General features: G+C 52.9%; 1 protein-coding gene across 1 annotated transcript in view; it reads right to left on the bottom strand.

The window, feature by feature from the left end:
• The window catches only part of SMOC2 (SPARC related modular calcium binding 2), a 156,313-nt gene extending 132,292 nt beyond the window's left edge, over positions 1–24,021 (bottom strand). The window contains exon 1 of the mRNA XM_081250874.1: positions 23,771–24,021. Within this exon, the coding sequence (XP_081107000.1) occupies positions 23,771–23,854 (84 nt within the window). The 5' untranslated portion in view covers positions 23,855–24,021. The remainder of the gene's footprint in view (positions 1–23,770) is intronic.
• Between the last annotated feature and the right edge of the window lie 2,011 nt (positions 24,022–26,032).

Raw genomic sequence — 26,032 nt, 5'->3', positions numbered from 1 at the left:
AGGAGCTGCCATTGGTTTGCACATCCGACTGGTGGGTGGGACGGCAGGCACTCCCCTGAGAGTCACAGGCTGGAGCGGGATGGGCAGAGTCTATCCATCCGGCACTTCTGCGTGTGCCGGGCACGTGGCAGTCATTTCACAGACGTCTCAGGAATAAACAAGTAAACGAGTGCCTTCATCCACGTCTGGAGAGGTGAAAAGGCTTTCCCGGGGGCCATCCCTGGAGCTTCCCCGGAGCATGCCCAGAGCAGCATCGCATTCACAGTGGTGACCAAGAGCGGAAGAGGCTGACTGGCCAAAGCCACCCAGCGGCAGAGCCAGGATGTGATCTTCCTGATTCCAGGCTCTCTGGGGTCTCTTACATGGGAAACTATCGGATGGAATCCTGTACCATGAGTGTCGACTCAACATAAGTAAGCGAATCTGAAATTACAGCTACATCTATCCTACATTCTCTTTTCTTTAAAGATGTACCTGAATCCTTAGTCCTATGGCTAGAAGCTAGTTTTCTATCATTTAAAAGTAACACGTTAACACACCCCAGCAACCTAAGAAGCCGCACTTCACAGCCTGAACCCCCTCAGACGCATCCATGTCCAAGTGCTGAGAGTTAACATGCCCTAGGAGCTGAGCTGCGCAACTGACACCCGGTCACTTGCTCCACGTTTTCTAAATCCAACAACGGGGCCAATAACTAATGCTTTCTGGGCCGTGACCCTAGGCTGGTCACATGCTTTGTCACACATACTCATGACACCCGCAGAGTTGTGCAGTACGCAGCCTGTGTGACTGTGCACAGTGGCCTCAGCCATGCAGAGACCAGGGGGACAGTGGTACTATGTCTGGAATTTGGCTGGACAGAGACACTTGGAAACACTTGGAGTGCAGGTGGTCTTAAAAGGCATGGTTGGAGCGGCTTTACCAGGAGGGCAGGTGTGGGGAGGCCAGAGGGCCCCGCCCAGCACCAGGCAGACAGACAGAGAGCTCAGCACCGGAGGGAAGGACAGAAAAGACCAGGCAGCGCTGGGACACAATCCAGGAGCGGGTGGCGGCCACGGCACCCAGCAGGATGTTTGGTGACAGGGAAGCTGTGTGCTCATCCAAGGTGCCCCAAAGCCCCCCTAACTCAGGACTAGGGCCCAGGGGGCCGTTAGCATCACCCTCCCCTGGGCACAAAGGCATGGAGCCCACACTCAGGAAGGGTGGCATGGTGGGACCAGCCAGGCCGCCCTCCTCCCGGCCACCTGCCACCCCTCCCCACGCCGCTAAGTGCCCATGCGTGGGAAGGAGGCCTCAGCCAATCCAGGGGTGTGGACACGGTGCAGGGGGCACACGGGGCACCCTGATCCTGACACAGCCTGGGCTGCGTGTGTGCGTGTGGTGCCAGATACAGAGACGTGCTCAGACACAGACACACACACACACTCACTGGGGTGCACTCACCCCCGTTACAGGACACCCCCTACCCACAGCATGAACTGATGAAGGGCCATCAGCCGGGCTCAGCCGCCGCCGTCCAGTTCCCAGGGGGCAGGGCTGGACACGCCACACCCGCTTCCCAGCTGCTCCACTGTCCCCCGAGCGCCAGGGTCCTGGGCTCGTCGCATGGCCCCTACCTCACAGCTCTGCGACCTTCCAAAGGTTGCGCAACCCAGCCAGCCGGTGCCTGGGGGCCGCTTCAGGGAGACTCGGGGTCTACGCAGCATCCTCCTTTGAGAGAAGCACGAGAGGCCTGGGCCATCCTCCCCACCTGGGAGAGGAGGCGGGAAGGGTTGGTGCTGAGCCCCCAGACTCACTAAAGGGACCCAAATAGCAAGAAGGGCCGTGATGCAGGACAGGAGCCCAGCCGGTCAGCAAGGAACCACATTGCTGTGACTGTGGGCCCTGACCTCTGAACCCGCGACCTCACTGTCCAGGTGAGAGCGCAGGACTTCGCATCTCGGACACCGCCCCCACCCCCCGGCACCTGCTCAGCAGGCCGCCATCCTCGGCCCCCGTCCCGTCCCCCAGAACCTGGCAGCACCTGGACTGTAGTCACACTGAGGTGTCGAGATTGGACTGACAACCCCACACGCCAAAGCACGTTTCCGCCAGAAGACAGAGTGTCCTGCCGGCTTGGGCAAGAGCCGGGGGGGAGTTGAAGCCTGTCTGGGTGCGTGAGTCACCGTCTGCCCAGGTGCCCTGAGATGTCCCGCCCACCTGCCCGTGATGCTCACAGGACAGAGGAGACCATGTGGGGCAGAGCGGAGGCGAGGGAACCGCTTCCCAACACGCAACGCACACTCCGGTCCTGGCCTTTTGAATAAGCTGTGAGGACTTCTCTGCTGACTCTACAGTAGCTGTGAGAAATGGAATGTGGAAACATGGCTTCGTTCCTAGGACACTGACCTCCTTCTGCAGCCTGGCCTCATGCAAGCCTTGGAGGGAAGGATGCCTGTATGTCTGCTCTCTCATGAGCAATGCGATCTGTGATGATATCTATTGGGCAAAAGGCTTATACTGTTAGTAGCAAGTCAAGATGCCCGAAAGCAATAGCACCGTGATGTGGAAACTTCCTTGCACATAGACAGGAGGCAGGGTTATTACCCTGAACAGCCCACACCCAGAATCCAAGGTGGGAGTCTGTGGTCCACCCTACAACGTGCATCACATATATTCAAGGTTTTTAAGGATGATTTGTAAAGTGGAAATCACAGTATTATTATAAAATAAAGTAGATACAGCAGAATGTATATATGATGAACTCTCAGCATCTCACATTTGGTATTTTTCTTTTTTGATATTTTGGTAAAACTTATCCCGGAAGTACGTCAAATGGCAACGGAAGAGAAAATTCAGACTTCTCGCTAATTTTCAGGGTCTTGGCATCTGTGGCCTTAGATGCAACGACTATGGCTTCATTAAGAAATAAAAGGTCAGAGAAACACTTTATCGAATACTGGAATAGAAATATCTTTCCAAGTTTGGCCATCCCTGTTCAACGTAAAATAAAGTCCTGTCACAGGTGGCCAAGTTTAAAAATTGGACTTTTTTAAACAATAAACTATACAGATATGGCAAAATAGGTTAACTGGCAAATCATTTTTCTTGAAAAAGAAAAGATGCCATACATCTAGAAGACTTTCCACAGAACTAATATAAGTCGGTGATTCCCAAACTTTGTGTCCTTAAGGATCATTGGAGATTCTGCTTCAAAAAGAGCATGTCTCTACCCTGCAGACCTTCACTCAGGGGACCGAGAGTGGGTGCAAACCCACATTTCTGTTTGGCACAGTAGGTGGCCCTGATGGACGCCAGCCTTGACTCGCACTATGAGAGATTCTGCACTAAATCACACACACGGTCACTTAGAAAGGCCAATTTTGAGAAAATGAATATATTTAAAATTCCGTATGTATTTCCTATGAACAGATCAAGCTCAGAGAAAATTATTGTTTCTAATTTAGTCCTCCATCCCAAAGACAAGGGAAAAAGACGTAAGCACAATTTCATTGAACGAACTGGAAATTTCCGTTCCATTTTCTTGAAGAGATGAGAAAGCATTTCTGATGAGACTGCAAATTGGGCATCTTGGCAACATTCAAATGTGGTAAACGGTCTTTGTCTTTGAAATGTCATCTGCAGTGACCAGCTAAGCCAGTAGGGACCAAACGCTCTGCTTATTTTTACCACAGAGGCATGCGATTTGGCGTTTGGTGCCGGTCTGAACTTGCATGACGCTCTGAATTGCTAGTTAATTGATTTCAGGACACCGTTGACAAAAAGAAAGGTTCAGAAAATTGCTTCTGTATTCAAATCCTGACCCTTAGAATCCTACTGCCGCTCTATGCTCAACCAACCAAGTCTTCATGTGTATATAAACTAGTGACCCAGGATCTGTTTACAAAACACGCTCAATTACCCCTCGCAAAACCCGCCTGCTGTCAGTTTGGCCAAATGTGCCTCACTGGGGAATGCACTGCTCTGGGATTTCTGAGAGAATGAGGCGGGGAGGAAGCAGAGACAAACTCTGGAAGACGCAGCTCTTACCCTGGGATAAGATCCTTCTAGCAGTCGGGCCGCAGAAGAGCCAGCCCACAGTCAGGGAAAGGAAGCCTGGCCCCTGGGAGGCCTGGGGGTAGCCCTGTCCCTGCGCTGGTCCTGGAGCAGCCGAAGCCCGAGCCCAGCGATGAGCAGGCCCACCAGGGAAGGGCAGCCAGGCCCGCCTTATGCAATTAGCACAAAATGCTAACTTATAAGGCTTGATGGTTACAGCTGTCTATGACTACGGTTTCCTTCTGAGACACAGGAAAGCAGAATCATCAATAAAACTGCTTGACTTGTGAAAATATTAATATAGCGCTTGGGAAACATTTAGCCTGTGATGCAGAAATGGGTTTTGTGGTTAGAAAACTTCATTATCAGCATCAACACTCAGTGATTTTAGTGGCGTCCCTCCCTGTAGGACCTTGGCTCCCAGAATCACGGCAGGACCCTCAGGGCCCTGACCTCACACGTTCCGTATCTGCTCTCAGCGCCTGGGACGTGAAAGCCCTAGAGCTTCTCATTTATCTGCCTGGAGACAAACACGGGTCAGTATTCCAAGCATTTTGTTTCCAGCTCCTTATTTTGTTCCGGGTTGTTGATACTGATTCAGGGAGCGTCTTAGTTAAGCCAGGGAATGTCAAAGGCTGCAAACCTACCAGCTCCCTGGAGTGGTTTTCAGGAATAATTACTAATGAAATGCATCCATTAGACAAAAAAAAAAAAAATTAGTGGTGCTTCCTCAGAAACATAGACTAGTTTACAACTTTTTGCTGTAGTTTCATTACATACACAGTAACCCCTTTCACATAACAGGCGTCACGTTGAATTTAAGACAAGTCTAAATAAGAACAATACCATGCTCAGCAGATCAAAAGGAAAAGCATCCTTGGTCCACAGGAAAGGTCCGAATAAACTCAGGAGGGGGGCATCTGAAAGTAAAACACAACTGTTCACAACAAGGTGTGCTAAGCCTAGTTCACCTGCCATGAGACGCACGTGGATGAGACGTAAGTTCTATTCGGTTTGAACCTTTGGCTCAGGACAGAAGGCTGCAGCCGCAGGGGATTGTGGGAGCCTCACCCACACAGGGGTGAACAGGGCATGTGTGCCCGCATCCAGGGGTGAAGAGTTCATCCTCGGGACAAAGGCCGGAAGCACACACAGGGCGTGTGCACAGGACCCGAAAAACATGCTTTCTCCTCCAGACTTTGGTTCCCTGACTCTGAATGAGAAAAGTGGCCTCCTGGTCCACAGATGCAGCAGGTGGTGACCCAGCCACGGTCACGTTCACCCTTCCCTCCAACGCTGCCCAGAGGTCCTTTCAGCCCCTCCCCACCAACACCACAGGCCCCGAATTGAGCCCTGGCTGCTGGCTTCGGGGGGCGCCCCACTTTCCCAAGGACCCCAACTTCATCTCATTTCATATCAGGCTTCACAAAACACGTCCTTTGAACAAAGAATGTCGAGATGAGAAACGAGTGCGGTTTTTAAAGCTCACAAAGCCATGAGGTCGCCGGTCCACCAGCAGCCGAGTGACCCTCTGCCCCAGCTGGCACTGACCACGAACACTCTTTCAGCTGACGGCCCAGAAGCTTCTGAACCTTGACAACTGGAGCACATCTCTCCACGGGGAGCCCAGCACTTCTGGGGGGGACTCGTCCAGAAGTTAAGAGCAAGCTGGCCTTCGGTCTGGAACCAAAAGAATTTTTTTAAAAAGACTCCGGAAAGTGAGAGCTGCCGGATTTATGCCTGCATTTTCCTGAGTAAAAAGTATATAAACCCATGGGGAAAATCGTTTTTATTAAAAAAAGAGAAGAATGAGCGTGTTGAAGCTTTGGCAAATAGCTTACTTTTTTGCAGAATAAATGAAGCGGCAAGACACTGGCAAGCTGGTCGGTTCCCTTCCTGTGATGGGGGGGGGCGGCTAGTGCTGATAACTGCAGTGATGGGGAGGGCATCTTCCAGAAATAAGCAGCCCACCCTTTGGGCCGGGCTTCCCTGTGGGCTGGGGAGCCCTTGCCCTCCTCAGAACACTGGTCCCTCAACCCGTCTGTGCAGACCACGGCACCCTTGGGGTCCTGGTGACCTGACCGCAGGACGGCAGCTAATCCATTTTGGGATTAGCTTGAAGGGACTTCAGGCTTCTGGGGAGCTTATCTGGAATTTCGCTCTCTGGTACTTTTATGCTCTTTATTCTTTTCCCAAACGCTTTTCTTTAACACAAAGTTATCCCAGAGATACCTTTTCTATGATGGTAGAATAAAGGTAACTAGTACGGTCCTGAGGGAAATCTGGAAACCTGCAAAATATGACTACTTACCAGTTCAATAATCAACGTGTAACAGTCTGTTACACATTGGATACAGGATATCTGCAGGTCCGCCTACTTGTGGCTGGTGGTACATCATGCCAGTGATACCTGACACTTGGGTTTCTGAACCTTACATAGAATAGGTAGGTTAGAAAACAGTGGGAATGGAATATTCACAGAACTGATGATGTCTGAGCCAGTCATGTGCTAATCATCCCCAAGTGTTGGTTTCCTTCTTGGAGAACCTGTCTATTGCTTCACGATGACAAGAATACACCCAGACGGCCCTGTACAGTGGCCTTGTGGGTGGATTTTGGACATATGCCAGTTAATTGTCTAGGAAGGAATTACTGCAGGGCCAGCTTCCAGAGCTGTTATCAACGTGGAAGCAGATTTCAAATACCAGGGATAAACTGACGCACAGCACAACCCAATCCCAGCTCTGTTTCGCTGGCCCCACTATGGGAAGTCTCCTTCCCCACCCTCATGCCACCCCGTCGGGTGACGCCATCTGAGCACACACCCTGGAGCCCCGCCTGGCCCGCTGCTGTGTCCTGAGGTCGTCTGAGAAGGGTTAGGGAAGACAAAAACGTTCAGGTTGGTGCTTTCCCAGAGTGCAGGATATTACCCAGAAGGACATTAATCTTCTTCATCCCTGTCCAGACACCTCACTTCACTTCATCAAATTTACCGCCTTCTGGGGCCACGTTCCTTCCCCAACTCCTCATGTTCCTTCATATTCTGATATCAAATGCCTTCCACCGTCTACACGCATCAAATGGAAAAGTCAAACTACCAGATTTTAGTAACCTGTCAAACCACTCGAAATCATGGCTTTTCCCTTTAGATCACTAGGAACACTCTTCCTGCGTGCTAGAATGCAGAACGGTCAACAGACCACCGCCTCAACTGCTGACCCTGTTTCATTCGGCCGAGAACTGCGAGCATCCTCAGCTCTGATGTCTTCACAACGAACGTTTCCATGCGCTTAAATGGGATTATCCTTACGGTAAATATGGGGGAAGAGGGGCACGCTATCGAACGATATGCAGATCATTTCCCCCTGCATGTTGATATTTTCTGTTTTCTGGTTTGGGCCAGTGGAGTATTTTAAGGGCAGAGAACCTGAGGCCTGGGTAGACGGGGAGGGCGGTGGTGACCCCCTGAGGACACGAGGACTCAGAAGCGCATGTCCCTGGGGGCCCACGTCTGCTCTCCGCAGGCATGGGACTCAAAGAGCGCCCTCAGATGAACGTGGGGACCTTTGTACCAGACGGCTTTTTGTATTACAGGTAACCGACAACGAGGTCATGTGGATCTGGCCACTGCAGGAACATCAGCTTCTCCTACTTCCCCATCACCCACTTGGCCCTTCTCCAAGGGTACTTCCTGCTCTCGGCGCCTCGCGGCGTCAGGACACCACAGCCTGAGTGCACACGACAACCGGGGAGCACCTGAGCTCAGGTCGTGTCCCACACTGGCGCCTCTTTGGCGAGCCTTTTCCTCCCATGTCCTCTGAGCCCACCATCCACTCCTCTTCCTTACCGTCCCTGGTGGGCACCGGAGTCGGTCATCAGAGCCCCAGTGGGAGCCTCATGTGTGTCCAGCACCATGACTGGACGGGGCAGGCGAGGCCTGGGCCACAAGGGACCCACTGGGAGGGAGGACAGGGCCCAGCCCTAGCTTGAGGAGCCCCAAACCTTCAAACCAAGGCCGCCTGGGCAGGGCCTGGGACAGAGGGAGCCGCACCTCGCAGAGGAAGGACCGTTCAATCCGCAGACCCCAGTGCGTTCACGACTCATGGCAAAGCCAAGCTTCCCCGAGGGCAACCTATCATAGGTCGGTCAGCACGAACTTCATTACACTTCAGGGCACTGGATCCCTAGGTTGCCCAAGAAGCAGGCTACCCTGATGGGCTCTGGGGACCCGTGTCACTCAGGCAACAGAGAAGTGCCTACAGTGAAGGGGGGAAATCAGAGGATTAGTGGGTGTGGGCAGGGCACAGCTCAGGCCTCTTGGTCAACTGGACAAAAACTGCCACAGGATCCTCTGTAAGGGAAGCCGTGCCGAGGCGAGAGAAAGCAGGGGTGGGTGGTGGCCAATGGGACCGCCTTTCTGAGAAACCAATGTGTCATCTCAATGCCTATCACATCCTGGACCTGGAACATCACAGCTTCAAGTACCAGCACCCAGAAAACAGCAGGACGGCCTGAGCACCCTATACCCATGCGGAGAGTCAATGTCATGGGAGGGGGCGTGTTTCCAACACCTCTTGCCTAGCTTCCCATTGGGCGTGTCTATTATTTGCTAATTTACCCAATTTAACGATGAGAACTGTAGGTCTCCATGTAAAGATGGATTCTGTGGAATTAAAGGTGCAGATTCTACTGCATTAAAGGTGCTACTACAGCAAAGATTTTAGTTAACATCCAAAACGTTTTCAGTTGCACTGAAACTTAACATCAGGTTTTTACTAAATATCGAAAGAAAGCATTAGACATGGAGCACAACAGCCAAATGAAAAGCCACCAGATTAACCCTTACTTTGCTTCCAGTTAAGGGGAGACACCTGAAGGTTATCCTGCGCACCTTGTTTTTAGGTCTCCTCTAAAAAGTGCCTAAGATCTTACAAGAAATTCTTTGAAATTCACAGTGGGCTCAACACCATCGGGGATGCAGTTAGGTTTTCCTTATCCTTTCAACCACACACCGTGTGAGGCATCTTGGGGACATGTGCAGGACTCGTAGAGTCGGAACCAGGGTCCGAGGGGCTCCTCCAGCCCTTCCCCACATCCACCAGGGCACAGGTCACTACTTTGCCACGTAACCAACGTTTCAGCCAAAGAAAAGCCACAATGACATTCACAATATTTTGCATCTTTTCATTTTAAACAGTACTGTCGCTGTCTATTACCACGTTTCCACCAAAATCAGTTCTTTATAATAATGAATGTAAGACACGAGGAAGATTTAGAGGCTGATATCATTTTTGTTAAAATCTGGCATTAAATTTCACTTTAAACATGCAGCCAGCAGAGGCGGATGTCAGAAATCGGGTGAAGCGGAGTCCAGACACCTGGGCTGCACACCTGGCTGCCCCCAGCCGCCAGGGGGCTCAGGGTTCTCCTTATAAAATGAAGGGCTGATGAACAGATCCCCAAAAGCTCCCTCTAACTCCCGCGTCTCCTGAGAAGGAGAGCCCAGCATTTCTTCCTAAGAAACTGCTTGGGGGACTGGAGTTTAGGGGTTATTCCATTTGAGGAGTCCTAGGGTTTTTCACTGTACGCGTCTCAAGCACGCATCGCATGGGTGTAGCCTTGTAAGTCTGAGGCAAGTTAAGCTTGCTTCCCACCCATGACCCAGAGTCCTCGTCCGAGGACCCAGTGGAATCAGCCACAAACACTCTGGCCGTGGCCGGCCAGGCTCAAGCCTCTGGCCCGAGTGCCTCACTCACAGAACCTGAGCTGAGAGCACCTTCTTACATGAGCCCTCATGCCGGGAGCTAACCCGGCCCAGGCGGCACTTCCCGTCATCATCCGTGTCCCAAGTTCCTCATCTGCAAAATGGGAAGAACTGAGCGCCCACTGCATGGGGAGCGGAGGGGCGGGGGGGCGTGTCACTGCGAACGAGGCCCTGGACGCAGGAAACGTCACCTCCACCCTGACCTCCACGCTACCAACCACGGCAGCGGGAGCCCTTCACAAGCTCCCCAAGTTAACCTGCTGCATCGTGCTGATCCCCAAGCTGCACCCAACAAATGAGCTCTTAGTTATAAGAGGAGAAAGGTAATAATAATACACAACGACACAACAGTTGTATATTGTATATTGGGGAATGCATACAATATTGTATACACAGTATACAACTGAAGACCCCTAGCTTTCTGCTCCTGCACGTGGAGTTGGCCTGAGCGACCACAGGGTCAGGAAGGCCTCCTGGGGAAAGAGCTGGCGTTTGTGGAGAGTGAGAAGCAGAAGCGAGCCAAGGCCTGCAAACCACAGGCTCACGGCAGGCGTCGGGCAACGCTGCAGCAGAAGGGACGGCACGTGGCACCTCCAGGCCGAGAAGAGCCAGGCGGGGGGAGGGCTCCGGGGGGGCTGGTCCAACCCGGGGCCCTGCTTCCCTGCTGGGAGCTGGACTCTCTGCCAGAGCCCCAGGGGGGACAAGGTGACCAGGGCAGCCTGGGTCACCCACGTGGTGACAGAAGAGGACAGTCCGCCTCCTGCAGCACAGGAGGCTGAGCCCATGGCTCACCCAACCCTCCAGGATCCGCAAATCCAGGAATCACAACCAGAGTGGTGGCCCCAGAGCCCCAGATCCCCAGGATGGGTGGGCACCGTGAGACCACCGCCCCCCGGGGAGGCCGGCTAAGTCCTCCTGCCGTGACCACTAGTCACCTCTGAGGACCAGAGACGGGGCCGCAGCGAGGCTTCCTCCTGCACCAGAGCTGTGACGTCCTTGTCTTTGGGACACACCTGCAGGATTTCATCATCACAAGGTCTCTCCAGTCTTTTCCAAACAAGTCCCAGAGGCCCGAGTTGTCCTAAATCCCACATCCGAGTGGGTCTCATGACAGGACCTACAGTGTCTATCAGAGAAGGACAGCAAACCTGAGGCAAGGGAGCCAGGAACAGCTACAATGAGAGACGAAACAGATCAGGGATGCTCCTCTTAGACTAAAGGGAAGAGAAGGAGAGAGCTTCTGGAAAACCAAAGCTCTGGAAAAGCCAACGCCTTCCCTCCGCCGGGCCTACTGTCCAGACGGAGTCCCAGCAAGACCCTGAGGGGATTCGGGCTCCGGGAGCAGAGGCCAGACTGCCATCCCACCCCCGTCCCGCAGGGCTCTCCGAGGCGGCTGGGAGACGTGTCCTCGGCCACCGCAGTGCCGTGAGAGGATGATTTCAACCACATATGTAAGACTGGAATCCAGCATCCTGCGTCTCTACAAATGGTGTCTCGGGTCACTTTATAATTCAGGGGCAAACACAGGGCATGAATCACTGTCATTTAGCGAGTCCCACAGGAGGGTTACTGTCACTGCCTGTCACAGTCCCCAGGCCTCCAGGCTCACCCAGGACGTGGCCTCCCTGAAACACAGGCTGTGGAGGCGGCGGCCACGCGGTGGCTGCGTTTGCTCTGAGGTTTTGGTTCCTGGGATGCAGTTAACCCGAAGCCTCGCATGCTTTGGTTCAAAGTGTTTAAGCATCTACCCCGCTCGACGCCCCACGGGAGAGCCCAGGTTATGACAGCTCGCAAGTGGGGTTGAGTGACGGGGAAATCTCATGAGACCGAGGCCGTCCAGGAGTGGCACCACTCTTCCGAATTTCGTACCGTTTGTCCAGATACAAAAATTCCAGCATGACGTGGAAAAATAGCCACGTTACGTTCCCATGTGTAATCGTGCCCCTGGTCGGGTCTTCTTACAATTCCTGTTGCCTTGGTTTCGCTTTTATTTCCCTGAGCGCACGTCTCGCAGGCACAACTGTGAAGACAACGGTCGTTAACTTGACTTCGTGATGACCTCCCTGCCTGGTGCCCACGCGGGCTGTTAAAGCCCCCTCTGCTTCTCGCCAGCTCCTCCCCAGGGCCCAGCCAGCCGTTCCCGTCACTCTCAGGGGACCTCCTCTCTGCTCTTCTCCCAGGAAGCCTCACCCTTCCTCTGATCAACTGTACCTGTCGCCCGAGATTCCAAGGCACTGTCCTGAAAAGGTGATGAGGCTTCTCTCTCCCATCTCACCTTGATCTGGCACCAGGCTGCCTGGCTTTGCTGCCAATTCAAACGAGGCCAACCCGACGGAGGTCAGCACAAGGGAGGATGTCGCCAGGAGGAAGCACGGCCACTGCCCTCGGTCCCTCCGCTGGGTGGGACGCGCATGGGACCTTCCAGGGCTGACAGGCTCCCGGCACTGCAGCTCCTTCTCGGGGGAGACTGCCGCCTGTCACAAAGTTCGCCGTGTACTTCTTTCACACCTTAAGGGAAACTCATATACCAGCCCCAAGCCAGCTGCCCTGTTCCCATCCAGGGTGTGGGTGGAGGAGAGAACATGGCCTTGCAGTAAAGACGAGTCAGCGGAACAGCTGGAAAGGCCGAGGGCCTCCCCGCCCAGCGTCACACCTGCACCACCAGCCTGCCCCCCGCCCAGCATCAGGGCTGCTCCAGGAGCCCGCCTGCACCTCTGCTCTGACACCCGGGAAGACTCCTCTTGGCTGCCCAGCCCTCCTCAGGGCCCTTCAGGCTCCGCTCACACCCTGCATCCTTCCAGGGCCCCGAATGAGGCCCCCACCTGTCTGGTGGGTGGTCCTCTGCACAGGATGCTCCCAGCCCCCTCCCACCCCCCTGGCTGCCTCCCAGACCCTCAGGGCTCAGCTGAGAGCCACCTTCTGGGCCACATTTCTGACAGTGACATCTGGACACTGGCCCCAACCCTTGTCCATTGCTGTGTCTGCTGGACAAAAGGACGCATGACGCTGGACAGTGACCTGTTTGCCAACGACGGGCACCCAGCTGAGAGGTCAGGTCCATCACTCCTCCGAGCACGTCCAGACACAGCCCGAGTGCCGTTCGATGATTTTACTTACACAGGTCATGGTGCTCTTGTTTACCTTTTCTCCATCAAAGCCCCTCCGTTCGCCAGGATGTGCGTTAAGGGAATCCCAAAAGCAAACTGATGGAGCGCTGGGCTGAAGGATGAGTCAGTTACCTGCACCCGTCCTCAGGCACAGCTGGGCGCCCCACTGGCACACCTCCAATCCCCGTCCCCTGCTCTACCTTGGGAATTCCGAGGACAGCGAGGGATGCTGCGTCCTAAGAGCTTGGATCTCACTGCTGCAAAGGTACAGAGCGCTGTTTTGAGCGCTCAGTGAAACTGGAAAACCCAGCAAGTAGTATTAAAGGAGAAAAAGTGAAAAAAAAAACCATTTGTAAATTATTAAAAAAATGTTAGAATTTGGTTTTGAGTCAAGTTCTGGGTTAATTTACATATTTTCTCAGACCCTCCACTTCACTGAGCCCCGGTCCTCGGGCCTCTCTGTTCTCCCTGCCCTGACCGGAGACCCGAGCTCCCTGGTGTGGGCAGGAGGCGGCCTGGCCGGGTCACAGCGCAGACGAAGGGCGAGGCCGGCTGGGAGTGACCACGTGCACCCGGGGCAAGACCGCAGAAAGCCCGAGGGCTGGAGAGAGGCAGAGACACACAGAGAAGGAGGGGCAGCGGGGTTAACGAACTCTCTACCGTTTCTTGGCCAATGGACTTCTTGTACCGTTTTTTGTTAAATTAGGGGGTTGGATAAGAAGAGCACCAGGGCTGACGTGGCAACAGCCCCCAGGAAGAAAGGCCTGAGGGGGCCCCTCCCCAGGCCTAAGCCCACAGCCCACGTCCTGACCTCAGCACTCGGGGGACACTGCACGTGCGCCCACACCGAGGATTCCACACTCAGGGACAGAACAGGACGTCCTGGGTGTGTCCTCGCCACTGTGCTGCCATCTGGGGACAGAGGGGCGCTGCCGGGCGTCCAGGACCCCAGAGTCTCAGGAAGCCTCTGGGGCCCAGCAGCACCTGCCGGCTCCCCGAGTCCCCCTCATAGACACAGGGACCACGGCGAGGCCGGGCTGAGCCTGGAAATAAGCACCAGGTTCTGAAGAGGTCACAGCGGCCAAGGGACCTCAGAACATGGGCATGGCCCCTCCGCCCAACGTCTTCGGCTGCAGGCAGTGAGGCTGGCCTTCCTCTGTCACGTAAGAAAAGAACAAGGGAAGAAAACGGCCGCGGAGTGGAGGCAAGGGGAGGGAACGTTGGTGAGAGTTTGAATGGGACCGATTAGGACTTTTTAAACCGCCTTCAGATCTTTGGATGCAAAGAAATGTAAACGGTTTCTGGCCAGAGGTCGGTAAGAAGGTGTCTGAGGGAAGCGGGGTCGGGGCGCACCTCCCCGGAGCCTTCCCCCAACAAAACGAGTTTGCAGGTTTTATTGGGAAAAGGCTCTGCTGGAAGAGAGGCTTTGAAAGCCTGAGCACAGACTGTTGATTTTCTGCAGTTAATGTTCTTTCGGGTTAAAATCCATCATAAAATGGACATGTCTGAGAACGTCCATCCCCGAAGAACGCTGAAATACAATATTAACTCAGCCTGCAAGTAAGGGAAGCCACTGCTTTAAGTAAAATCCATTCACTAAGTGACCAGAACTTGCAGCAGAAAAGGAACTGCATCTGCCGGCAGCCGGGCCCAGCAGACAGCCCACTGGGGCATCTCTCCTGGCTTCATTTATTAAAGCCAAAATTCTGCCCCGGGTACACAGCACTCTTACCTGGCATTTGAGTAATCGCCCTGAATTTAACCTGCGTATCCCAGACTTCCAAAGAAAGTGGCTGGAAACCTCAAATAAAAACGGCCCTTGGTTGTTAATTCCCTAATTTAGTGTCCCTGCATCATGAGTCAAACCTCTAAAACTGGAAAGTTGAACGTGGCGCCGGAACCCAGGCTAAGTGGCGACCCAAGCCGTCAAGTGGCAGAAGCTTTGCGGGGGGTGGAGCCCGAGCCCACAAGCGGACCCCTGCCCGCCCGCCTCGGCGGAGCAGGCTGCTCTCGGGCTCCCCCGTGTGGCCGGAGAGGGAACAGTAGGAAGAGGCGCTTCCCCTGGAGCCGCACCTGCGTCTCAAACCGGGTGTAAAAGGCGGAGAGATGCCACGGGCCCAGAGAAAGGGATTCGTGACTCCACCTGGATTATATCTCCGAGTGAAAAGAAAGATCTCGCTTTGGCAACTCCCTCCAAAAATAAACCTCTGAAGAATGAAGACCTGATGAGCACGAGCCCATCATGTGTGGATCCTGCAAAGCTACAGCTTAGCCGACGTGTACGTTCAGGTCAGAGGTGTTACTCACTTTCCTTACCTGAGGTGTTTGCAAAACTTTAAAACACACGCACCCACGAAAGGAGCAGGGCAGCTTGGCAGGGCTGTTACCAGCACCGGAAACCAGCTCTCTACTTTACGAGAGAAAAGTGCAGGCTGTAAAGACAGTTTCTGCGTTACACTGAAGTCTCGGTCCGCGTGCGGGACGTTCTCAGGCCGGTGCTGGGAGACCGAGTCCGTGTGCCCAGGAGACGGCAGCCCTGCGCGGTGCTGCGCGGGTGGAGGCCAGTGCTGCGCGGGTGGAGGCCAGTGCTGCCTGAGTGCTCGCAGCGGGCCCCACACCTTCCTTCACAAAGCGTCAATACCGGGACACAGTAAGAGTCACAGGAGGCGTACTTGGGAGTCCAAGTGAGTGTTTGATGATTTTTAAGTCACCGATTCTTTTTTTTTTGGGGGGGGCACGTACCCAAATCCCCTGGGGATATTTCCTGGTGCAGGGAATCCATGCAGCAGAGCGAAAAGGCCCTGGGTCTCATCTCCTGGGAGTGAGTCCCAGCCCATCCCTCAATGTCCCCAGGCCAACCCATTTACAGGAAAGTGGAGGAGTGCTTAGCAGATTTACGGGAGCCTGAGGGGCTAGTTCCAACCTGGTAACGGGGTCAGGATGCAAATCTAGTTTTAACAGGAATAACGTATACACCACTTACGGGTTCAAAACATTCAAAGAAACAGTGACGGGGGAAATTGGCTTAACGGAACCTCAGATTCAGAAAGTGACTTGGGCAAGTGGGCCAACCACACCCCAGTGTCATCAAGCAAGGTCATGCTCCCCTGTTGAGATCTTGTGTCTGGTCCTGAGGGCTCGTCAAAGGGTGTGGACCAACCAGAGCTCAGAGCGGAGCTTGGTTCAGAAAGCAGAGGGGGAACCTGCGGGGACGCCTTAAGAGGGAGGGTGGGAAGTGGGAGCAGGTGGGCACGGATGTCCGTAACGCACCTCGCTTTCCAAGTCCCTCCAACACGGGAAGACAGAACCGGGCCTGGGAGCAAAGGGTCGGGACAGGAAGATACAGAAGAGTCACGGAGGGCATCTGGGCTACAAAGACCTAGTGATCTTCCTTAAATACCTAAATACGTGGCCCAAGGAAAGCAGATGATGTGAACTGTTGATTCATCAGTAGACGACAGTTTTAAAGATTATATGATTCTCAGCCTGCATTATAAGCAAGGTCCTCCAGTGTACCCAGGTCCAAGGAGAACCCTCCTGATGACAGATTTTATTCCATAGTCAACGGCATTAGTGCAGGGCACCAGAATTTCTCATTATCTCTCTTTTTAATGTTTAAAACTTTCCACGTATCTGTTTACCAAAGACAAAGGTCTCCCTGGCCTAGACTTTCCTTGGCGAGGGCCCTGATGTCACGGTCAGTTTGGTGCCACGGGAGAAAGGGACCTTCCTCTCCTCCTCCTCTGACACAAGCACGTGCAACGCAAGAGCCACAGTGGCCTGGCCGACAGCTCTTGCCCCTCTGGCACAGACGGGCCTGGCCCTGAGAGCAGAGCCCTGACCAGTGGTGGACATGACAGGGACTGGGCTCCGTCCGTCTGCCCCTGACTCGGCCACTTCCCTGTGAAGAAGGTAACAGTCCCTTAAAACAGGGGCAGTAAACACTTAAGTGGCTGATCTCTGAGAAGGAGTGAGGGAAACCTTCACATGTATCTCCTGCTGTATAAAGCTGATGTCGCGTCACAGGAAGGGCACCGGGCGCCATGCTGCCCAGAACCCTGGCCCCAAAACTGGCCATGAAATTCCCAAATGCCACTCACTCGGCCATCTTAAGCCTGCAGCCACCACAAAACTGCAGGACAGTCATTTCTGTCTTTCAAAGGTCAAGTTTTTAAATTAATTTTAAATGTCCTTTTCTTTTTTAAATTCTTGATGACACAGACCCAAGTCCTCTGCGGAATGAATTAATGGACAACTGAAAACAGACAATGCGCTGAATTCTGCTAGATACCTTCATTCAGATCTCCTGAATTGTTTTTAAAATGATAAGCATAAACGGAAGTATTTTATTTTTATTTTGTACTCTGTTCCATACTGACGAGTGTTTCTTATCAATGGCGTAACTGTATCTTATGACGTCTCTTTATGTGCGTCTGATACGTAACGTAGGGAAGGACCCCAGTGACGTCTGAAACTGAGGAAGTGACCCAGAGCAGCTCTGTGATGTGTCTTTGCATTTGTCTGTTTTTCTCAACGTTATAAGAAAAATTATCATAGCGCAAGGAAGGTGCAATTACGTGGATGGAGTTCATGTGAAGAGAGATGAACCTGTGCCTGAGTTAGTTATGTGAGTAACCAGAAACAGTTAACCAGATACAAGGAGGAAAAGGCAAGTCTACGCTAGGTTCTTCTGAAGATGAAGACGGGCCCCAAAAACGGTTAGATATGAGCAAAGAAAGGGAGAAAAGAGCAATTCCATGTAAAAACCTCAACACTAGGGTTCAGTCGTGAGTTATGCCTCAGAGCGACACCACCTGACATGCTCAGAGTTGTCCTGAGACTGGTCAGCCACGCCAGAGGTAACCATGGTAACCACAAATCTCACCGTCCTCAACTGAAAAGGTGCCCTAAGAAATGAAAATCAACGGTCTTCCCACTGGGCAATGTAGTTTTCATCATTCCTCCGAGTCATAAAAAAACACTTCTTAGGCACTTTTCATTGAAACGGAGAAATGTGGCTCCCTGGCAGGAGTAAGGGGTCCACTGCCCAGCAGTCGTCAGCACTCACGTCTGGATCAGACAAGAGCCAGTTCCACCTTCTTCCAAGGCCCCGAGGCCCCTCCTCGCGAGCCACCGTGGCCTGGGCTAGGGAAGGGTCTGTCTTTTTCAGTCCGCTGGGGGCTGGTATGGGATAGACCTGACCAGGGCAGGCAAAGCCACAGGAAATGAGATGGATTTTCTTAATCCCGAGAAGGAACTCTCGTGTCCGCCATGCTGTTATCTCTTAGGTAAGCCGGACCCATTTGCTCCTGGAGCCTTGACTGTGCAGAACAGAGTATGATCAAGATACCCTGATACAAAGATAAATACGCAAAACAACCCACCTTGGGCAAGATCACCCGATAGACTAGAGCATTTTGGGGCTAACAAAGTGATGAACTTGTTCTTTCAGCAGTGACTAAAACCCAACAGATGTGAGAACGTCCCAAATGAAATGGGCCTAATAGATCCTGCCGTGCATCCTAAAGTGTTCTGGACCAGGGATCAAACACACCACAGACGACTGTGTGCATCTAAACTCGTCATGCTTTCTGGGACTTCATTATTATTGGAAGACTCTTTGCCAGCAACCTCAAATGGTAAGAGTTGGCTTACCCCCCCCCCCGACAAAATCATTTTAAAAATCTGCCATCGGCGTGGGCTTGCTGATGGACAGGGCCGGTAACGTGATGCTGGGGATAAAGTGACTGCAGGGGCCTCCCCGCAGCCACCAGGACAGAGTGCGGCAGAGGGGGCCTACAGATGCTTTTAGGGGAAAGAGTATGAGGGGAAGAAACTAGAAAACCTCTTATGGATCTCAGCTAGGGCTAAAATAGAAATAGTAACATTAATGGTCATAGGAGAAGCAAAGGGAGTTAATTGTAATTTGGGCAGAGGCATAAAAAATAAAGAAAAAAGATGACCAGGGAAAAGAAGAAAGTAAAAAGAGGGAAGATATGTGTTGAAGGAAGAAAAAGTTCACTTACTGTACTGACATTTCACCTTCCCTTAACTGCCAGTTTAACTGGTTAATATCCCACATTATGCCCTACATAATAAAAATCTGAATATAATTATAGTGTTACTAGACATTCTGAGAGGGCCTCCATGTTGAAAATTCTGATTAAATCTGGACAGCTAGTACAAGTTTCCAGTTATAATTTCTTGTTTTTCAATCATGACAATATAAATGTGAGTTACCATTTTACTGGGTTCTACTTATTTGTGTCTTATTACAAATCTCTGCTCTTTGATTTTCAGCCTGGGACTACAAAACCACATAAGAATGCCTATGATTATCACTTTTAGAATAATTTCTTCTTAGCCTATATGAAACTAAGATTTCATTTTCTGAAATCCTTCCTCTCTGGGGCTTCAGTTAAATATTCAATATATTAAGTGTTATTTAAGCTCTAGAAATGTACAAATGTTAATAGGGGGATCTTGTGCCATGACCAACACCATCAACTGGGGAAACATAAAGGTGACAGTTCTAGTTTCCTATAAATGAACTCAGAAAATTATTTCTTAATTTTTCTTCTCCAATTCCAAAATCTACCTGGAAGTTCATCAGTCTGAGTCTGTGACTTGTATGTGTGCAATAACATACCTTTTAATTCAAAAATATGAAACATTACCCTTGCCCTCTACGCCAGTGTTCCACTGCCAATCTTAATAACGGCCTCATTCTAAATTCCTAGACTCTCAGGAAGGCTTATTTTGATATAGAATTACTTAGAAATCTGCTCTGTTCTGAACCATCGCAACCTGTGTTGGTTAGATCAATGCCCATTTACTGCACAATCTTGTTATAGCCTGAAGTTGCTTATACTTTTATTTATGGTCTTGATTTCAAATCAAAATTAAAGTTACTCCTCCAGATGTTTGGGTTTGTAGTCGCCATGTAAATGGGCTTCTAGGTTGGAAAATTTTGATGATGTTTAGTTTCCTTTTCCTTAACCACCTCCGTGGTCCGTCTTCTGCTGATGAATGAAACGCAGCCTTCCCAGAGCAGCAAATATACTCAGAGCATTTGCAGTGGGAGAAGAAAGAAAACATAATCATTCCCTGAGAGCCTGGGCAGTGAGTGAGAACAGCATCAAGCAGAATGGTCCACAGTCGCCCTGGAGCTGGAGGGGTACGCCAACCTCCCAGCATCATCAACATTAGACCCTCTTGTGCCAACAATGACACATTGTCACATGTATATGTGAGCAAATCCTGCCTTCCCATCCCCTTCCTTCTCTTTCAAAGCAAACAGATCCACACAGGGGTGGAAAACAGCCACTTCAACTCTGTCGGTACACGTCTCCCCGACTGACAAGTCCTTTGCCCTCACCGTGTGCTGGAGGCCAGCCAGGCTGGGAGGGAGGGGGCAGGGTCGAGCTGGACCATTCTCAGAGGAGACCCAGCAGACAGTGCAGGGAAGCCCTCCGCCCTGCCTAGGGAAGAAAAACAGCCTCGGGTTGAATTTCTAAGCATCTGGATCAGGGCAGTGTCCGGGGCTCCAACAGGGCCTCTGGAATATGGATACGGCAGAGCCTTGCTGGTTAGGCTGCTGGGAGATCAACGAGAAAACACACACAAAGTGCCCTTGGAGCAAAGAAAGCTCAGGTAGTGGACAGGGTGGCCAGAAGCCACATGAGAAGGGGGGCCGTTGGCCTCTGCGTTCTCAGTGTGGGCAGCTCTAAAATCAATCCACTTGCCCCCCCCCCACAAACACTCTGGGGAAGGGGTCACGGGGCATATTGTGCCTCACACCCCGGAAGGAAACACCCAGGTCCGGGTTTCCTGGCTGTCTGTCCAAATCCGTACAACTGCATCTATGACAGAGTAAGACTGTGATCACCTCTGAGGAATATAATGCTGTGTAACCAGACGACTTATACTGGCAGTTACTCCCTAGTCTCAGCCATGAGCAGAAATTTTTTAAAAAGTCAACCATTCTCATGAAAAATGGACATGATCCGGCCTTAGAAGAAGAAGAAAGAAATAGAGGGGGACCCAAGATTCGGGAAGTGTTGATACACTTCACACCACCATCTGCTGGTTGAAAACAACATGGGGCTCATGGATGACCAGGAGATTATGCAAACCCTCAGAAAGTCCTAGGAAAACACACAAAGGTGCCATTTCTGAAGAATAACTTTGGTGGGAAAAAAACCCACAATTATCAAGCAAAGCAGATTCTCTTAGAGTTAAACAGCAAGTAGCAGAGGTGATCAAACCCACTGACACATTCTGGCAACACTGTCCCCCAAACTAAGACCTTTCACTATAGGGAGAGGAAGACAAAGGCGTCATCCAGGGAAGCCAGCACCAAGTTTCTAACCCCCCAGGGGCAGTGCATCTTCCTGTCTCTACGTGAGAAGAAAGGGTGGAACAGAAGGGGGCAGACAGGCCAGTTTTCTCACCTGCCTGTCCACGCAGACACCATCCACCTCAGTAAAGCTCATACTCACCCAGAGCAAAGCCCTGTGCTCTACACACACATCCCTGACAGACAGAACCACCGTGAGGCCAGTGTCCCCACACCTGAATGACACAGCCACCGGTGAAAACTATGGCATCGGGACCAACAGCATGGCTGCCATCAGAAATAAGGTGAATTACAGAACAGACACATGCCGGGTACGTACACTAAAAGCCTTATCTTTAATCCCAGCAACGTGCTAAACAGAGGGTATTGCTTTATCCCCACTTTACAGAGAAGAACACTGAAAATTAAGAAAGCTAAGTAACTCGCCTCGGGTCACACATCCAGAAGACTCCTAGTGATCACTCCCAGGCTCCCAGGGACGGGCGCTGTCTCTCTGATTTATTAAAGATCAGATGTAAATCTTGCAGAGAGAAAGCCATTGCTCTGGAAACAAGAGATCCCCAAATACTGGGAAATGATCTGAAAAGATATGAGCACCACAGAAAATCCAGCACCTCCGACATTCCCTCACGGCCCATCAGCAAAACTTCTTCATGTCTTAGATGGTGGCGGAGGGGGGAGAGTTTGCCAGATATGTTGTGGCTTTAAGCTTTTCTCCTGGGCGCAAAAGCAGCACAGCGCTTTATTTGCAAAAGCAGTTTTAAGGCAAAATGTTTCCTCAGGAAGTACAGTCAAAGGGGGCCACATATGTACCATTTCCGCACAAGAAGCCCACCTGTAGCTGGCATCACTGCCACCCGGGAACTCCTGAGAGCAGCCTTGGGAAGGCAAAGGACGAGGGGCTTAAAGTAAATGCTTAACTAAGAAGAGTGGAGGGGAGAAAAGAGAAGAAAACCTGTAGAGATTTCAGTTATTCCAATAACTAACGCCCTATTCTGCTTTTCCAACCCAGGGGGTTCCCTGAGGGGGGCAGCCAGATGACGTTTATTCTGGGCACTTTCAGGACATCTGTGGCCACCATAGACAACCTGCTGCTTCATCTCTGGAAGAAACGTGGGGTCTCATTTTGAGACTTGGTCTCAGTTTCTCTGCGGCCTTGGATGCGCTATGGCGGGGGAGGGCGTCTAAGAGCCTATGTGTGTATAGATGGATAGACACACGGATACATAGAGCAAGTCTTGTTCCACCGCCCCTCTGCGGAGATAAAGGCTCTACAGGGAAAGCTGAGCGTGTGAAAACCTCCTTCAAGCTCCAGTTAGCAGTTTCTAATCTACAAGTCATTTGTGAGACACAAGGCAGGGACCCCAGAAGAATTTTAGGTATGAACCGTGAACTCACTAACTCCCTCCTGGTACTGCTGGAAAGGAGAAAAAAAAAAAAAAAAAAAGAGGCTCGGGGACTGCTTGAGCTTTGCTGAAAAGCAGAACCCGACTGCAGCCCATCTCACCCATCGGTATTTTCGATACAATAAACGCCTTCAGGACGAGTCCCCGGCCACTTAAAAGCATCTCCCCACCAGAGGTGTTCTCTCTCCCTTCGTGTTTTCTCAAGCACTTGTTCAAAAACACATTTAAGTGGAATGTTTTCGTTTCTGCAGATTGCATTAATTATGGGTTTGCAAACACTGCAAGCCCACGAGGTCTGCCCAAGCCGGGGGCTGGGACACCAGGGACCAGCCGGCGGCCGGCGGCTTGGCTCGGCCCCTGCGCGGAGCTCCGCGCTTGGCACTGCGCGCCGGGCGGCCGGGCCCCGACGAGAAGTCGCAGCTAAGAAAGCAAAAGCCGCCGCGGTCGGCGCGGTGAGCCTGGCGCTCGGTACACCCGGCGCGGGGGCCCCGGGGCCGGGGATGGCAGGACACGGAGCCCCCGGGGGCCCCCAATTTCTGCCTGCTCTAATCAGGAAGGAAGACAATGTTCACTTGTCGTGTCATCTGCTTCCTCCAAGTTCACGTAGGGAGGGTCTCCGGGAGGGTCAGGCGAAACTTGCGGGGCCCATGAGCAGGGCCCCCTCGCCAGGCAAGAGCCACGCGGTCCGCGCGGCCGCCCGCCGAGAGCCGAGCCCGGGACACACCGGGCCGAGTGGGCGCCGAGGCCCCGCCGGGGCCGCCCTCGGACAATCCGCCGGGCGGCGCCCTCGTCCCAAGACCTGGTTTCCGCGCGCGGCCCTGCCCACCCCCCGTGGCTGGGGCGGCACGGGACCCCCGATCGCACCCCCGGCCCGTCACCCGTGCCGGGGGGACCCCAACAGCCCCGCGCGCGCACGCCGCCGACCCGCCCAGGCCCCACCTGTTTCGCCCGCGCGGGCGGAAGGAGGCGCCACCTCCCCGAGGGTCACCTGCTCCCCGTGCCTGGGCGCTTCGGCCGGCGGGGGACCGCGGGGACCCCGCTGGACCCGGGCAGGAGACGGCACGGCGCTACCGCCAGGTCCCCGAGGGCCGGGACTCACCGTGAGCGCCGAGAACTTCTGCGCGGGCGCCTGCGGGAGCAGCCCCGCGAGCAGCGGCAGCCAGCAGAGCCGGGGGAGCAGCATGGTGACCGGGCGCAGGGCCGGCGGGGCTCTCGGCCCCGGAGGGCGAGGGCGGCGCTTGGAGCAGCGGCCGCGCCCTGCGCGCTGGCACGGCGGCCGGGGAGCCGGCGGAGGGGCTGCTCGGGGTCCTCTTCCCCAGCGCTCCGGGCGGCCCGCACTCAAGCAGCTGCCCTCCCGGCACCCGGCGGTCCTCCGCGTCCTCTGCGGCTTCCCTGGCTCCTGTCAAATAACTGCCGAGCTTCCCGGATCCTCCTCCCGCCCGCCCGCCCGCCCTCCTCCCTCCCTCCCGCCCCCCAGCCCCACCCCCCGCGCCCGCCGCCGCCGCGCCCCGCTCGCTGGGCTCGGACGCCCGCTCTGCCGAGGGGCCGCCCCAGCGCGGGTCTGCGGCAGCAGGAGATGGAGAGGGGCCCCCAGGGCTGTGCTGTATCCCGTGGGTGGTGCGTGCGCCTGACTCCTTCCCTGCACGCGCGCAAACGCGCGCACACACACGCACACGCGTGCACACACGCACACAAATGCACACACGCGGACACGCACACGCGTGCCCACGCCAACGCGCGCGCACCCTGGGAGAGCTCCCAGCACGACCACAAGATGCGCATCGCCCTCCTCCCATCCCAGGGCCCTGACCCGGTCCGCGCAAGAACGGCTCTAGTGGCCGGTTCATCCCACAGAGTTAACTCGAAGCCTAGGTCAGTCCCCAGCCATCCTTGGGTCTCCTGGAACTCTGGGCTCTAATGCTACCTCGTCCAGCCCAGAATGTCGCCTCTCAAATTTGCTGATTGATTAGCTGGCTCTCCAGTAAGGGCAGCTGTCAGCACAACACGCAACACCGTCCAGAAGATTCAAGGAGTGTGGCGCACCTACAGCATCTTTTTGCAGGTGAATCCTCTCGGGGGCTTTTAGGGGACCTAGAGATCTTGGGTCTGACTTGCACGTAGCAGTGACCTGGGGCAAGTGTGGCTGGCGGGAATGTGGCTGCTTTTAAAGCATTTCAGGTGTTTATGAAGCAAGCACAGGGGGTGTAGAGGTTGCAGACTCGTCGGTGGAGACTGGTGGGAAACCAAGAGAATTTTGCACTCTGGACAGTATCCATTGCAGACAACATTGCTGAAATAGTTTCTCCTTGGCTTACAGCTTTACAGGAAAAAGCCCTAATTCTAGCTCACACAGAAAACCAAAGGAGTGAAGATTTTCAAGAACAATGCTTCGATTGACTTGTCAGGGGCACTGAGAAAAAGAACAAAACAGAAAATCCAAATCGGATTTTTTAACCCCATGTTTAATCCGAAGCTTTGGCAATGAGTTGGGGGGTGGGCAGGGCTGTATCAGCAGATTTGGGGCCTGGCTGTTGAGACAAAGGCGGCGCTGTTCCAACCACTGGGTCCCACACGGGGAAGAGAAGTAGAGATCTTGGTATTTTCAGGAGGAAAACGACACACATAGAGCCATGGAAGGATGGGGAAGAAAAGTATCTCCTCTTGAAAGAGGGCTGCTCTGTGAATTCTCCTTCAAATTCCAGAGCCCAGAAAATCTATTAAATACTTAAACACATTCCTCCTGGCTTGAGGGCTCAGAAGGAAATTATGATAAAACCGGGACTGCTCTTGGGTCTGAGAAACAGGTGAGCAGAGCGGCTGTAGATGGCGAAGGAACTAAGGAATCCTGGTGGGAAACGTTAATAAAAAATCGAGGTAAAAATACAAAGTAAATACCGCATACTGCTAATTCTAAGATCATCCAAAGAGGAAAATTTGCATATGAAACCTTTAAAAGCATTCGCTGCTAAAAATTTTGTTTTTACTTTCTACTTTATTGAGAGAACTACAAGCCGATAGCTGAAATACTTATTTGCTATTGCGCACTTTTCTATAGAAGTCAAAAGGTTGAAAGCATGTTCATTCATTCACCCTCACAACTTCAAGATGAAGAACAAAACAAAAGAGGGCAAATGTCTTAGCCAGAGCACATGAGCAACAAAGGCAGGACCAGACCCCAGATGCCAAAACTTGCAATTCTGGCTTTTCTACTGCACCTCCTTTGAGGTAGGGAGAAGCAGGGGAGGGGGCAAAAGAAACCCCCGTGGCTCTCTAGCTTTTTCTTCAAGAAGCTCAACACATCTCTCACGTATTAACCACAAAACCTCAGGGAGTCCAGAAAGATAAACAAAATGTATTGTCC

This window comes from Mesoplodon bidens (assembly GCF_964165515.1).
Source record: "Mesoplodon bidens genome assembly, chromosome: 12".
In the NCBI taxonomy this organism is placed as follows: Eukaryota; Metazoa; Chordata; class Mammalia; order Artiodactyla; family Ziphiidae; genus Mesoplodon; species Mesoplodon bidens.
This window is presented reverse-complemented; position numbering and strand designations above follow the sequence as displayed.